The 16,761-nt window shown below is 37.9% G+C and overlaps 1 protein-coding gene across 1 annotated transcript in view; it reads right to left on the bottom strand.

The window, feature by feature from the left end:
- OTC (ornithine transcarbamylase) overlaps positions 1-16,761 on the bottom strand; it is a 104,164-nt gene that overhangs the window by 23,769 nt on the left and 63,634 nt on the right. Inside the window, exons 5-9 of the mRNA XM_053706470.1 lie at positions 15,907-16,060; positions 13,662-13,784; positions 9,705-9,758; positions 9,482-9,631; positions 1,225-1,362 (exon numbers count right to left, since the gene is read on the bottom strand). Coding sequence (XP_053562445.1) covers positions 1,225-1,362; positions 9,482-9,631; positions 9,705-9,758; positions 13,662-13,784; positions 15,907-16,060 — 619 coding nt within the window. The remainder of the gene's footprint in view (positions 1-1,224; positions 1,363-9,481; positions 9,632-9,704; positions 9,759-13,661; positions 13,785-15,906; positions 16,061-16,761) is intronic.

The following is a 16,761-nucleotide window of genomic DNA, read 5'->3' as shown; positions in this document are numbered from 1 at the left end:
AGGACGTTGTGTTGCAGGCTAAAATGCTTGCGGTATAGCTATACTGCCGCGACTCATAATATGCGTTACCAGCCATTCCAGTGCAATGGCCAATTTTTCAGCAGTAATAGCCGTACCGCACCGTAACGCAAAACTCGTAATCTAGGCAAATGTTTGTGGTTATTGTAGTCTAGGGGCTCCATGGACAAAGCAGTGAGCCTGCTTCCCGCAATGTAAGAAGCAGCGGTCATTAGACCACTACTTCTTACACCCTACACCACCTCTGAGGTGGCGAGGTAAAATCACTGAGAGCTCGCTCTCTGTGATTGACAGCCCCTTCACTTGCGTGATTGGAGGGGCCGGCATTACACACTGCGATGAGTGTGTAATGATACATATGGGCCAGCAGACGAACAGATCTGCTGCCCGTATGTAGCGAAGGCGGGCGGACAGCTTCGCAAGTTGAGAATCTGTCCGCCCGCCCGCCTGTTAGTACATGGAGCCCTAGGTCTCAGATGGTAAATGGCAAGGTATTCCGGAAAAAGAATCTTAAAATAAATTAAAATATTAAACTCATTAAATAAAGGACAGTTTAGTCAAAATTTAACTTTCATGATTCCAATAGGGCATGCACTTCACTTTATCATCAAATTTGCTTTATTCTCCTTGTATTCTTTGTGGAAAGATAAACCTAGGTAGGCAGATATGCTAATTTCAAAGCCGTTGAACTGCCACTTTATCTCAGTGCATTTTGACCGTTATGACTGTTAGACACTGCTAGTTCATGTGTGTCATATAGATAACATTGTGCTCACTCCAATGGAGATATTTATAAGTCAGCACTGATTGACTTAAATGCATGTCTGTCCAAAGAACTGAAATAAGGGGCAGTCTGCAGAGGTAATCACAGAGGAATAAAAGTTTATTAATATAACAGTGATGGTTATGCAAAACTGGGGAATGGGTAATAATAAAGGGATTATCTATCTTTTTAAACAATAAAAATGCTGGTGTAGACTGAAAGTCAATATAAATATTGTTTTGTTTCAACTTTACACAAAGCAGGAACTAGTGATACAGATTATGAAGGTGCCTACACTCTAGGTAATACAACTTACTTTACTCTATTCTGATCTTACCACTTGCATCCAAGAAAAAAAATGTTTTATAAAATGCAAACTATTAAATACTTTTCATGTCATTTTAATTTATTTTTATTAATTGATGTTTGTTTATATAACATACCATTATTGTCCACTTCCTATTTTCTGCTTCTTGAAAAACCAAGGATTTTGGAGAATAGAAAACCTCATCATCAACTTCTTCAGGCTTTCTTGGTAAACAATGAAGGAATATCCAATTGGGGGCAGCAACTTTTCCAGTCTTAAGAATAAACAAGACAACACACACAAAGTATCACCATCATGTAAAGATACTTAACAATTCATCAACCAACATAAAGGACATGAATATAAACTTCTTACATTTAACATTTGAATTGCCATATTTTTGCAACATACATCTATTTATAATTTTTTTACATTATCACTCCTTGAGTGATCAATTTTACTGCATATGCATGACCTCCCTCACAATGTCATGCTATCACTACTGGCAAATGGAGTATATAAGAGACAACAATGTACAAATAGATTCATATTGCTAAATTGCTTTAATACAAATCTCAAATAGGCTAATATGTCTTTCAATTTTGTTTTTCATATTCCTTTGGTATAAACACCAAAAAATATACTAATAATAGCCATTTGGCACATTCCTTAAAAAATGTCATTCACTCATTCATTCATTCTAATTCAAATGTTGTATGCTATTTTGCAATTGCTTGTTATAGCATTAAAAGGTAGAAATAGGAAAATATCAATAAATAGTACAAATTTGATGAATGAAAGTCTACCTAATTTTTTAAATTCTATCATATGACTTGAGTGAGTACGCTCAACTTTACATTCACTTTAATGGTGCCTTCACAGATGTGCAAGTTACCTATGCCATGGGCACTGACACTCCCCCATACCATGACAGATACTGGCTTTTGGACCTGACGTTGATAACAGCTTGGATGGTCCTTTTCCTCTTTGGTCCGGAGAACACGACTGTTGTTTTTTTCCAAAAACTATTTGAAATGTTAACAGTTTTGAGACAGTGACTTCTGAGGAATCAGAGATCATGCACATTCAGAAGTGGTTTTCGTCCTTGCCCTTTACACACAGATTTGAATGGATTCCTTGAATGTTTTGATTATATTGTGCCCTGTAGATGGTGAAATGTCCCAAATACTACTGATTTGTCTTTGGGGAATGTTGTTCTCAAAGTGTTGGATTATTCGCTGACGCATCTGTTGGCAGATTGGCGAGCCTTGACCCATACTTGCTCTTTAAGGACTAGGCCTTTATTGGAGGCCCCTTATATACTATGATTACACAATTGCCTCACCTGTTCCACATCACCTTGTTATTTCAACTTGTCACATTGCTATTGGTCCTAAATTGCCCCTGTCCCAACTTTTTTGGAACGTGTTGCAGTCATCAGATTTGAAATGAACGTATATTTTCAAAAATACATTAAACTCACATAATGTGTTAATAATGTTTTTTCATGATAGTACATTGTTAATTGAATTTTGAAAATTACTCTTTTTGTTAGTTTTTTTGCATTTTCCATACTGTCCCAACTTTTTTGGAATTGGCGTTGTATATAACACACAACAGTGACTTCCACAGAAAATGTTGCCAGTCAGCTAGCATTATGAAGTAGCCAGATGGGTGCAGTGTAATATTTTCTAATATTACATAATTTTCTGCAATCCAAAACACAAATTAATTGCATAATCTAACATAAATGTATTTAATGATAATTTGTGCAATAAAAATTGAATATTTTTAATATTAGCTAGCCTTATTAAAATCATACAGGTGGTGCACCCCGCTAAAAATGTCCTGGGGAGAAAACTGCACTATATACACATGTACAATATACAGGTATGGGCAAGGTGTCCGTACACGAGCACTGGTGTCCGTGACTAGCCCTTGCAGTGTCCACCACAACCTTAGTATATCTTTTCTTTCTGATTAAATAATAGAAAAAAAAAATATGTAGTGTGAATAAACTTAGTGGCTTGTCAAGAGACTGCTAGCGATATTGGGTGATACGTTATGGAATAAATAAAGCCTGAGTGAAATACTGGATGTGTATCTGTATCTGTATAATAACACCAAGCTCTATACAAAGACACAGTAGTGACACTGGCACATGCGTATAGCCAGACAAGGGTTGGTTATAGGATCAGTGGTATCTGCATCAGTATAATAACACCCAGCACTATATAATGACACAGTAGTGACACTGGCTCATGGGTATAGCCAGAGGAGGGCTGGTTATAGGGTCAGTGGTATCTGCATCAGTATAATAACACCCAGCACTATATAATGACACAGTAGTGACACTGGCTCATGGGTATAGCCAGAGAAGGGCTGGTTATAGGATCAGTGGTATCTGCATCAGTATAATAACGCTGAGCACTATATAATGACACAGTAGTGACACTGGCTCATGGGCAGGGGCGGAACTATCAGTGGTGCAGAGATCGCAGTTGCGACCGGGCCCGGCAGGTCCAACCCTGGGGGGGGGCCTCAGCAGAACAAAACTTTTTTTTAAACTTTTTACTTTTTTTTTTCCAACAAATTTTTTTTTCAGTATTTTTTTTCAGTGACTGCGTGCCTGCATAATTGTAACAGTTTTAAATCAGAGCGTTGCCGCAGGTTACCATGGCAACGCTCTGAAACATTTGCTGGCTGCTGACTGAGCGGGAAAGAAGGAGGCTGCGACTCTGCGAGGCAGGAGATGTCAGAATGCAGCCAGTAACCCAGAGTACAGGTCAGCTGCTTGTTCTGTTGTGGCCCGTGTTAAAAGTAATTTTTCTCCTTAGCTGTGGTAGCTGTAGATTCTCCTCTCAAACTGTCTAACTCCCCTGTCAAACGGAGCCGTTAAGACAGCAGTGGGGGTTGGGCTGATCATGCCTGATAGCATAGAGATTAGAGAAGTCAACGAAGAAAAGTTTGTAACCCTTTATTTGCAACTTGCAGTGTTTTTAGGCTGCTGGTTTTATGGCTCTCACACACACTTGACTTGATATATTACCATGACGTTCAAGGAACGAATACAAAGGAATGTTATGTTAACATTTTATGACTAGCACAACCTCTCCCAGCAAAGCAGTGCTGTCAATTAATTTGAAGAGGTTTACTATTTAATTGATTGATGAGAATGATGCTCTTTGCCGCGCTCATTCTAGTTAGTCACCAGAGAGGAGTTACTTTGACAGTCGTGGGGGCCTAACAGTAAGCATCTGCTGCTAGTCTGATAAGGACCCAGTTCTTTGCTAAAGTTCTTCCCTTTGCTTTAATCTCTATGGTCTGGTTCCTGAATTGTCAGGGAACTGGTTCTCTACTAAAGTGCAGCTCTACAGTATTTCCCAAGGTCCCTGTAGTGTCAGTCTGGCAGGGACCATTTTTTTTCCTAGGGGTATTGGAGTGGGATAATCCAGGGGTGACTGGGCTGAGGGACAATTGCTGGGTGTATGTGACCCCACCAACAGTTTTCATCCTAGCACTGCTGGAATATTTAATACTTGCAGCTTCTCAGATACAACTACATGGTCTGCACCTACTTAAGTGCAGACCCTTCCCTCCCCCCTCTCTCTGCCCCTGACAGTTTATTTGAGATAAAACACTGCACAGTTCAGTCCACATAAATCAATAAACAAAGTTAAGAGGGGTAAGAAGCTAGTGCACTAAGTATGCTTTGTTTGTTTGTTGTTAAGAGGAAACTGTTACTGCAAAAAAAAAAAAAAAGCTTTTCAACATTATTTACTATTTGAGGGATGTCTTGCTTATTTTCATTTCACTAAACATGTATATTTTTTTGTCAATTTTTTTTATTTCAGGGAATAATACAGGTCCCTGGTGCTGCTGTTCTGAATTGATGTATTTATATTCTAAATGTACTTGTGCAGTTTACGTCCAATCTCTACTGTATCTGATATCTTTCTATGCCCACCTTTTTTTCCCTGGGCTTCATTCCACTGCAGTGTTAGTTTAGTGAAGAGTGGTGTAAAATAAAATTGCTGGTGTGTGTTTGTAACTGTATGTGTGAAAGTGTGTATGTGGCACTATCTGTATGTGAGGCAGTCTGTGTATGTCTGACTAAATAATGTCTGTGTGACAGTGTGTGTAACTGTGTATGTGGCACTATCTGTATGTGAGGCAGTCTGTGTATGTCTGACTAAATGTCTGTGTGACAGTGTGTGTAACTGTGTATGTGGCACTATCTGTATGTGAGGCAGTCTGTGTATGTCTGACTAAATGTCTGTGTGACAGTGTGCGTAACTGTGTATGTGGCACTATCTGTATGTGAGGCAGTCTGTGTATGTCTGACTAAATATCTGTGTGACAATGTGTGTAACTGTGTATGTGGCACTATCTGTATGTGAGGCAGTCTGTGTATGTCTGATTAAATGTCTGTGTGACAGTGTGTGTAACTGTGTATGTGGCACTATCTGTATGTGAGGCAGTCTGTGTATGTCTGACTAAATGTCTGTGTGACAGTGTGTGTAACTGTGTATGTGGCACTATCTGTATGTGAGGCAGTCTGTGTATGTCTGACTAAATGTCTGTGTGACAGTGTGTGTAACTGTGTATGTGGCACTATCTGTATGTGAGGCAGTCTGTGTATGTCTGACTAAATGTCTGTGTGACAGTGTGTGTAACTGTGTATGTGGCACTATCTGTATGTGAGGCAGTCTGTGTATGTCTGACTAAATGTCTGTGTGACAGTGTGTGTAACTGTATGTGGCACTATCTGTATGTGAGGCAGTCTGTGTATGTCTGACTAAATGTCTGTGTGACAGTGTGTGTAACTGTGTATGTGGCACTATCTGTATGTGAGGCAGTCTGTGTATGTCTGACTAAATGTCTGTGTGACATGTGCTTGTCTGTATGTATGTACGAGTTACTGTCAGCATGTCTGTGTAGTGTGTGAGAGACTATCAGCAGACATCAGTGTGACCAAATTGAGAGATTGTGTATTACTGTGTGTGTACATCTGACAGCTTGATTAGCTACATGTGTATAACAGGGGTTAGTCTTTCTGTTTTACCCATTGGTGTTTATGTGTGTGTGTGTGTGTGTATGTATGTATGTGACTGTGTGTGTATTTATGCATGCATGTATGTGTATGTATATTTTGTGGAACCACCAAATTACAGACCTTGTTATTACCGCAGGAAGGGGGGGGGGGTCAGGCCAGCCACCTCACTGGCAGATTACAGACTGTGTCACTAACTCACTTTTATACAGTACTGGTGGGTAAAACAGTGTCAATATATACAGTAATAGGGGGTCAGACCATCTCGCAGACTGTGGGCACAGGGTACCTCATTTTGCAGACATGTAATCTGAATCACATTTTTTTTTCTGGGTTAAAAAAAAAATGTATCAAATTCTCATTTTTTTTGGGGTGGGGTAGGGGGGTGGGGGGGCCCTTCTTAGATTCTTGCACCTGGGCCCTGTGTTTTCTAGTTACGCCTCTGCTCATGGGTATAGCCAGAAGAGGGCTGGTTATAGGATCAGTGGTATCTGCATCAGTATAATAACACCCAGCACTATATAATGACACAGTAGTGACACTGGCTCATGGGTATAGCCAGAGGAGGGCTGTTATAGAATCAGTGGTATCTGCATCAGTATAATAACACCCAGCGCTATATAATGACACAGTAGTGACACTGGCTCATGGGTATAGCCAGAGGAGGGCTGTTATAGGATCAGTGGTATCTGCATCAGTATAATAACACCCAGCACTATATAATGACACAGTAGTGACACTGGCTCATGGGTATAGCCAGAGGAGGGCTGGTTATAGGATCAGTGGTATCTGCATCAGTATAATAACACCCAGCACTATATAATGACACAGTAGTGACACTAACACATGCGTATAGCCAGAGGAGGGCTGGTTATAGGGTCAGTGGTATCTGCATCAGTATAATAACACCCAGCACTATATAATGACACAGTAGTGACACTGGCTCATGGGTATAGCCAGAAGAGGGCTGTTATAGGATCAGTGGTATCTGCATCAGTATAATAACACCCAGCACTATATAATGACACAGTAGTGACACTGGCTCATGGGTATAGCCAGAGGAGGGCTGGTTATAGGATCAGTGGTATCTGCATCAGTATAATACCACCAAGCACTATAAAATAATGTTTTAATTTCAAATGTACCTTGGTGTCCTTCACTAAGGTCTGTACTTTGGAAAATGTTCGCCACAGCCTTTGTCTGTGCCTATCCCTGACAATACACTAACAATCCCCCAGCTCATATAGCTTTATTATCAATGTTAAAGTTTAACTATTGAATTGTATAGAAAAGTTTCAGTTTCAGTTCACACATATAAATTGTGTTGTCATTCAATATTTTCCAAAGGGATTTACATTACACCTTCACTGCAGATGGCAATACTGGTTTTAACATTCTGCAAGTATCACCCCCCTCAGTATAGTATAGTAAAACGCCTCTTTAACAGTGATTTCCTCCCTTTAGAACATTTCACCTGTTTGTGAGTGAATACCTTTATTATTATTATTATCGGTTATTTGTAGAGCGCCAACAGATTCTGCAGCGCTATAAACAAAGGGGGAGTACAACAAAACAATTATAGGGATCAAATGGGTAGAGGGCCCTGCCAAGAGTTGCACTGTTGTAGTCAGTTCTTAAGAAGGTGATCTACAAACAGCTGGACTCTTAGGCTTACATGATAAGGGGGTTCAGGGGATAGCAATGGAGGAGTGGAACTGGTATAAAGTAAGGTTAGCATAGGTTGTATGCATCCCTGAACAGTAGAGTCTTTAGGGAGCGCTTGAAGCTTTCAAAACTAGGGGAGAGTCTTGTGGAGCGAGGCAGAGAGTTCCACAAGATGGGAGCCAGTCTGGAGAAGTCCTGTAAACGGGAGTGCGATGAGGTAACCAGAGAGGAGGAGAGTAGGAGGTCATGAGCAGAGCGAAGGGGACGGGAGGGAGAGTATCTGAAGACAAGGTCTGAGATATAGGGGGGAGCAGTGCAGTTGAGGGCTTTGTATGTCAGAATGAGAATTTTGTGTTTGATCCTAAAGGCAAGAGGAAGCAAGGGAAGGGATAGGTAGAGAGGTGCAGCAGATGAAGAGCAACATGTAAGGAAGATGAGTCTGGCAGAGGCATTCATTATGGATTGTAAAGGAGCTAGGCGGCAGGTGGGGAGACCAGAGAGGACAGAGTTGCAGTAATAAAGGTGGGAAAGAATGAGAGAGTGGATTAAAATCTTAGTTGTGTCTTGTGTAAGGAAGTGTCTAATTTTAGAGATATTTTTAAGGTGGAAAAGGCAGGCTTTAGCCAAGGACTGAATGTGAGGAGTGAAAGAAAGATCTGTGTCAAATGTGACCCCCGAGGCATCGGGCTTAGCTCTATTGTGACAATGGTTTTAGCATCAAGCCCTTAGTATATACTCATGATTTAAAATAATGTTTTCCAATATTGCAAAGCAGAACTCAAGTATTGTATTCAGGGGAAGTCTCATTGAAACAATAAGAGATTTAGACAAAAGAAACAATACATTTATGCTTGTATCTCTATATAGTTGTCTTACAGTGAACTCTTTTTAATTACTATTTATGCATATTTACATTCTTCATGGCAAATATATTGTTTCTCTCCATGTTCCCAGTTTTTATGATGGTTAAACTTTGCATAAAGTCCCTATGATTTCACTAGTCCTTGTGATATCACTAGGAGCATATAAATAATTTACTTGCTAACAATTCTATCACTTGGCAAAACAAGTTCCCTACAGATACCAGCAGTAATAAGAAACAATTTGGTTGATTCCGTCCTTGCTGAAAAGCTCACCATAAAATGTACATATAAAATCTCAGTATACTTTAAATGATAGGGGCCAATTTATCAAGTGCAGGGGCAGACATGATTTGCTGTAGCGAATCATGTCCGCCCGTCATCGCTAAATGCCAACAGCTGTCAGCATTTAACGCTGTCAGCATTTAACATTGCACAAGCAATTCTTGTTAAATGGTGACAGCGTTAAATGCTGTCAGCATTTAACATTGCACAAGCAATTCTTGTTAAATGCTTGTACAATGCCGTCCCCTGCACATTCGTGGCCAATCAGCCGCTAGCAGGGGGTATCAATCATCCAGATCGGATCAGGATGATTTCAGTCAGACACTGCTTCTTAACTTCTGTTTCCGGTGAGCCAGAAACTTCACGCGGAGATATCAGCATCTGCTGATTATTAAATCTCCCCCTTAGGCTTTCCCACTTCAGGTAGAAAGTACCCAATGTGAGTCAAAATAGAAAGGCAAGTAATTTTTGTAATATAATTTATAATATTCTAGAGACACAATAGGAATCACAGTCTCTGTGCCCTGTACCTGCATTGTAATCTGGTAACCTGTGAAATCCAGGAGACGTTTCTTCTTTTCCTCTTCTTGTCCCATGCTAACCCATGTATCTGTAACTAGAATATGGGCTCCACTAGCAGCCTCCAGGGGATCATTTGTCAGAAACAACTGGGTGCCGGACTATTAGTAACAAAAAAACAAACAGGTTAAGCTTACAGCAAAAACACAGTGCTAATTAAATATAAATATTTACCTCTTTAGAGAACTGCTCAGCTATTGCAGTTATAGAGGGGTTAGGTTCATATCCCTGTAACAAGGAATACAAGTACTTTAGCTCATGTGGTTGAATAATCACATTACTGGTATTTCCAGTATTATAATATTCCATATAGTATTTCTCTAGAATCTCCTATTCAGGATTGTCAGTTTTCTAGTCTTACGCCTACTTAAAGGGACATGAAACCCAACATTTTTCTTTCATGATTCAGACAGAGCAAAGACTTTTAAACAACTTTGCAATTTACTTCTATTATCAAATTGACTTCAATTTCTTGGTATCCTTTGTTGAAAGAGCAGTGAAGCACTACTGGGAGCTAGTTGAACATATCACATGACAAGTCATATATGTGCAGCCACCAATCAGCAGGTAGCTCCTAGTAATGTGCTGCTGCTCCTGAGCCTAACTAGATATACATTTCAACAAAGGATACCAAGGGAATAAAGCAAATTAGATAATAGAAGTAAATTGGAAAGTTATTCATGAAAGTTTAATATTGACTTTCAAACAACAACTTTGCAATGTACTTTTATTACTTACTGTGTTCTCTTTTCCTGTGTGTGTTTAGTTCTGCAAACTGTGGGCTTTTTAATTCCTGTAAAATCTTGAACTGCAGATTCCTAACTTAACTTTGTTATAATCTACACTCTAGAGACCCATTTATATCTGTCCCTATTTGACCTCAGCAGAGGAAAAAACCTAGGTTATATTGTGGCAGTATCCACCAATTTATGGACTTTAAAACATTACCTTTATTTTTTTCAAAGTTTAAACAACTAAAATGACTTTAGCAAATACATCTGCATAATATTGTCAGGCTAATATTTAATTTGAATACATCATTCTACCTAGTATTTACTTGATGTTTAATGTCCCTAATGTCCAATATAAAGAATATATGCTAAACCTGCATCATCTTCCAAATCCTAACAATTATTAAATTATTTTGCCATAATGCTTTGACACTGATAATGCCATGACAAATACATTCCACAACATTTAGCAGAACATTTGTAATCTTGGTAGAAAGCTCAATGCCAACTACTCTTAAATCCTTTATTCACTTTGCAGTTTGGTGGCATAATATAGATAACATCACCAGATAAATGTGCATTAACTGAGTTTATAGTTTGACAATTTAAATATAAAAAATAGTTATGAAGTATTATAAAAAAAGGTGGTCGATCACAATCTATTGGCTATCAGCTCCCGAAAAATATTTTTAATACAGGGTGAATTGGGAACAACGTTTCTCGAGTGATCACAATGCTATGTTGCATCATTTGTTAAAAATCTGCTGCTGTGAATGAGTTTTCAACAGAAAATCTCCCAAAAAGGATTTTCTTGTAATAAGTGCGTGTTTTCAAAATAGAGACTGGGAGGTCTCCGAAAATGGACAAATACAATAGCCCATTCACACCTCTTAAAATTACACTACTCTATTTATGTAACCTTTTTGTTCACTATGCAAGTAAAACACTCATTTACATGTGCAACATTCACCTATTGTCATCACAAGCTACCCTTAACACTCAGAATCCATATGAATGTCATATGCATCTTGGCAAGATAAACCTATTTCTTTAGGAACTATAGCCAACATCTACAAATGATGCGATTTTATATTTCATTTTTCATATTTGATTGCATTTCTCACTCACGCTGTAGTGATTTTTACAGGTGTTAATAAAATAGTGTTTTTATAGGAGATTGCTTAGTTGTGGATTTCAGAGTTAACTATTGCAATCTGTTTCCATCCACACCACTGCTAACCCATATTAATGCATCTTTTAGGTTGCTAGTAATGTGAGAAAATATATATGTCTGTTGTCCCCTCTTACTCACTCCTTGTTGAATTGAGGTCTCTGGATGGGGTAACTAGCAAAGAACAAGTGAAAAGTTCTACTGCAACACACCATGCCTAATGGGCAAAATCCCAATGTGTGGCTGAAGGTACTGAAAACTGATATTCAAAACACAAACATAATAGGTGCATCAAAAATACACACAATGAAGCAATTTTTTTTATTGTCCTTGAAACGAAAGGCTAATAACACCCAGTAGGAAGAAACAATTTAGAGTATCCTTAACATACAGGGACACAGTATTGAATTCACACTTGGTAAACTGGGGCAATTAAGGTGAAATTTAATTTGTAAAAAACATCATGTGATACATTGTGGAACTGTCATTAAAATGAAATGGCTATAATCACAAGGATAATGGATTATAAAAGGCCATTCCCAAATGTACTACAACAATTCTAATTTCAGTAGACAGACACATTTGTATTCTATTTTAATTTTTCTCTTTACTTTGCTTACTAAAAAATGAACATTTTGTCTACCAAATACATTCATACCATAATCTGTTTCTGACATTTAATACTGAAGTCAACAGTCAGAGTTGATCAAATGAATTAACACAGCCTTTGCAATTATTCAACACTCTGAATTCAAGACATAATGTTAACACATGATTACACACATTCTTTGTTGTAACTTCTCAAAATATTATACAGCACTCAAATGTATTATTTTCCAATTAACTCACACTGAAACAATGCAAAGGAGACATATTTTTCTGTTTTATCAACAGCTGAATAGGAGCAGAACAGGTTGGGGCTAAGATGGAAAGAGCCAAGCATCTGAAACAGGTGGATTTGATCGTTTTTGCAATATTGCCAAACAGACTGTCACTTACAACATGGCAGGGATGAGACAAAAAATAATATAAAGGTTTATAGTAGAAGGAACATAAGGCCCATATTGAAACACATTTAACAGGTGGACACAGAGCAAGATAAATAGATTTTCAACAATGCCAGATTGGCAGTATATTAGCAAGTACTTTCCAAAATGCCAAATAGCAGGTTTTCCAAGAAGAAAACATAATTAATGCCATAAAACATTGAAAACAAAGAGGGAAGCAAAACAGAAAGACCTGCAATATAATTGCTGGATATGTAATGTATGTATAATACCATAGCACCTTAAAAATATGTAGAATTATGTTGTGGCTAAGGGGCAGATTTATCAAAGTTTTGAGGACTTATCTGCCAGACATCGCTGATTGCTGTCGGCATTTAACATTGCACAAGCAGGTCTAGTGAACTGCTTGTGCAATGTCGCCCCCTGCAGATTTGCGACCAATCGGCTGCTAGCAGGGGGTGTCAATCAATCCGATCGTATGGGATTGATGTCCACAGCCTCAGAGGCTGCTTCTTAACTGCTGTTTCCAGCAAGCCTTAAGGCTCGCACGGAGCCTGGTTTTAATACAGTGCCTGATTGTCCTATATTGTAAAATGGCTCATCGTCCTTATCTCTAATGTTACCATCTTATTAAATTTTTTGTTTGCTTTTCTGTATTTTCTTTTTTGTAAAATGGATGTCCCAGTACTGAGAAAAAAAAGAAAATATTGTTGTTTTTATGCTTGAGTTCTTCTTATCATCCAATTAGCAATCAGGCCTTAAGACTGAGTGGCACTTCCTTTGATCTTTAAATTAAAACTAAATAGCTTTAACTTAACCGTGTCCTTTTTCATAGAAAATATGTCCTATTTTCAGAAAACCTGGCAATGGAAAGATACCATGGCATGGGCACAATAATACTAGTTGGGCAGCACAGATTCAGGTTCTTTGAAAACCTATGTCTAATTATTCTTAAGCAGTTGAGAAACATAATTTTCTCCTCAAAGATTGACTATCCTTACTCATATATACAGAATTATCTTCATGCCTAATACTTCTTATTCTCATATTTAATTTGATTCCATTCAGTTTCTAAGAACAATACCTATTTAGCACTAAATATCTATGAACCAAACCATCTTTATTACATTTCTTAACATATCCCAGTTCATCTGAGATAGAGGTTAAAGCCCCCTCAATATACCAAACTTTTGCACCTAAGACACATATACTGCTTGTTTACCTTGGGAGTTGCAATGCGCAAGTGCATTCCACATTTAGCAGCGCTCATCATTATTGAATGTAGGACATTGTTTCCATCACCAATCCAACCTATAGTCAGTTCTTTTAGGTGGCCATAATGTTCCTATAAGAGACCATTATTGTAGCGCAGATTAAAAACATAACAATGACTTTAAAATTATTCCAGACATTCCTATTTCATCACATTTTCAAACTGCATTTTCTATTGAAATATAAACTGTTTTCATAGATCTCCAGATCCCTTGGCCTGTAGATTTTTACACTGACACTTAAATTATCTTTAACACTTCCGTTTAAGAAAACCTACTAATTAAAGTGTTTTCATCTAAAATCTAGTTGAAATGTATCTGGGCAACTTGTCTGCAGATCTCCAAATAATATTAAATGAAATATCATGCTTCCATGGAAAACAGACTGAGAAGTAGTGCTATAATTAACGGTAGTAGATAACTCTTTCATATGTTATCTTTTGGAATTATAAGCAATGAAACACTAACCAGCATTACATAGCCAAGACAAACAGGATTACTTTATAGAGCATACTGGAGTCATTTTGTGATAACCAAACTACTTTAGAAGTCATTTGCATATCATCAGACATCATCAAGTCATCAGCTAAGGTAAAACATTCTGGGTGATGACTTCCGAATGATTAGCAGATCTCCTTACTGATTAATTCACAAGCATGAACAGCCGGTGAATGACACTAGAGTCATCTCATTTAAATATTTTGACTTGTGGGCTTACTTCAGGGTGGCTTCTGATGACTAGTTTGAAATCGATTACTTCAGAATGGCTCCAGGAAGATCATCCTTCTTGACTAGGGTAGACATTGTGTTTATAAAATAATATGTCTAGCAATAGCATCAAATAAATTAAAATAATTTAAAATATATTTTTTTAGTGTCAGACCAAGGGGCTGAATTATCAAGCTCTGAATGGAGTTTGATGCCCCTGTTTCTGCGAGAGCCTTCAGGCTCGCCGGAAACAGCAGTTATGAAGCAGTGGTCTTAAGACCGCTGCTCCATAACTGGTCTGCCTGCTGTGTGACTGCGGACATCAATCCGCCCAATCCTATGCGATAGGGCTGATTGACACCCCCCTGTTAGTGGCTGATTGGCCTCGAATCTGCAGGGGGCAGCATTGCACTAGCAGTTCACAAGAACTGCTTGTACAATGATAAATGCAGACAGCGTATGCTGTTGGCATTCATCGATGTCTGTCGGACATGATCAGCTGAGCGGATCATGTCAGACAGAGACCGATGATAAAGAAGGAAAACAAGGTACGTTAGGTAAACATTTTTAATCTAAAAGGCACATTAAACTTAAAAATCTAATGTTCCAAAAAATGTTTTATTTTCCTGTAATTTAAAGGGACACTAAACACAATTTTTTTTATTTCGGAATTCAGATAGCGCATGCAATTTTAAGCAACTTTCTAATTTACTCCTGTTATCAATTTTTCTTCATTCTCTTGGTTATCTTTATTTGAAAAAGAAGGCATCTAAGCTTTTTTTTGGTTCAGCACTCTGGACAGCATTTTCTTTATTGGTGGATGAATTAATCCACCAATCAGCAAGGACAACCCAGGTTGTTCACCAAAAATGGGCCGGCACTAAACTTACATTCTTGCATTTCAAATAAAGATACCAAGAGAATAAAAGAAAATTTGATAATTGGAGTAAATTAGAAAGTTGCTTAAAATGTCATGCTCTATCTGAATCATGAAAGAAAAAAAATTGGGTTCAGTGTCCCTTTAAATCTGAAGTTGTAGTTTTTATGATACCCTCTCATAATTAAAATGTATGTCCCTTTAAGCTACAAAATGTGCAGCCTGATATTGAATAAAATAGTATATGGTTTCTCCCTGAATGGTAGTATGGTACCTTAATAGTTCTCATCATTTATAGGTGGATTATTTGGTGAGATGTGATCCATATTAAGTGCCCATAGCTTCTAATGTTTTGAAAATTGAGCTTGGGAACTAATCCACCCATCACAACAGCACTCATTATTCTGCATCTATAAGTAAACCAGATGGAATACATCTAGCAAATTATATTTTTTATTAACTAATTTAAATGTTATTCATCATTTGCAATACACAGCCCTGAAATTATATATGAATACATCTGTCTCAAAATATGAAAAGTAAACTTTTTGTTTTAAATATTAAATTATTCTTGGTGCAGTAAAAAAGACAAAAAGAATAGAAAAAAGTACCTGTATAGTAAGATAATCGGCTAGGATCTGGATGGGGTGGTAGTCATCTGACAATCCATTTACTATTGGGATCGTTGCTTCTTTTGCGAGCAAGTCTAAGTCAGATTGACGATAAACTCGTGCTAAAACGGCATCTGTCATGCCAGACAATACCCTGACAGGAAAAAGTGACATGCATTAAAAAGATGTATAGTTTTACTATATCATCTACCAAACCTTTGTAAATGAAGATTGTACTACAGGCATATCCATTTTTTATATACAGGCCTTCGTTGATTGGATGGAGTTGTCAGGAACAGCAAAAACAATTATCAATATGTGTATCATTTTTAACAAGCCCCCAGATTCTGACTAGAACAACCCTTAACAATAACCTCATGTTCACTGCCTATAATTGACTGATGTGATTTAGGCTTACTGGATGATCACCTATGTCCCAGTCCTAAATTTAATAACAAATCATAGCATGGAGGGCCCTTGTGCTTGGATAGTTGAAAACTGCATTTACTTCTCTAATATGGGAGATACATCTCACTGTATTTAAATCAGTTTTCCCCTCAGTAAAGTGCATTTTAACAAAGATACTTGTCGACACAGTGTCTCTGGGTTTCGGGGACCAACTCATTTAATTATGATGTGAACTACAGGTCTGTAATACAGGCCTCCTCCACAGGAGTTTTATAGTCTACTTGCTGAAACGCAGGCCTTCTCTGGAACTGGATATGGCTAACCCTTCCTTTTCTTTGCAACAGGACTCTTCTACTCAAGTTTAATTAATTTGACAAAAGTCTAAAAAAGTGCCAATTAGAAGTCTTTTTGAGCAATTCTGAATTTAATGTAACATGTGTAGCACAA

Source organism: Bombina bombina, chromosome 3 (assembly GCF_027579735.1).
Source record: "Bombina bombina isolate aBomBom1 chromosome 3, aBomBom1.pri, whole genome shotgun sequence".
Classification (NCBI taxonomy): domain Eukaryota; kingdom Metazoa; phylum Chordata; class Amphibia; order Anura; family Bombinatoridae; genus Bombina; species Bombina bombina.
The sequence above is the reverse complement of the archived record's forward strand: the minus strand, read 5'-3'. Positions and strand labels throughout refer to the sequence as shown.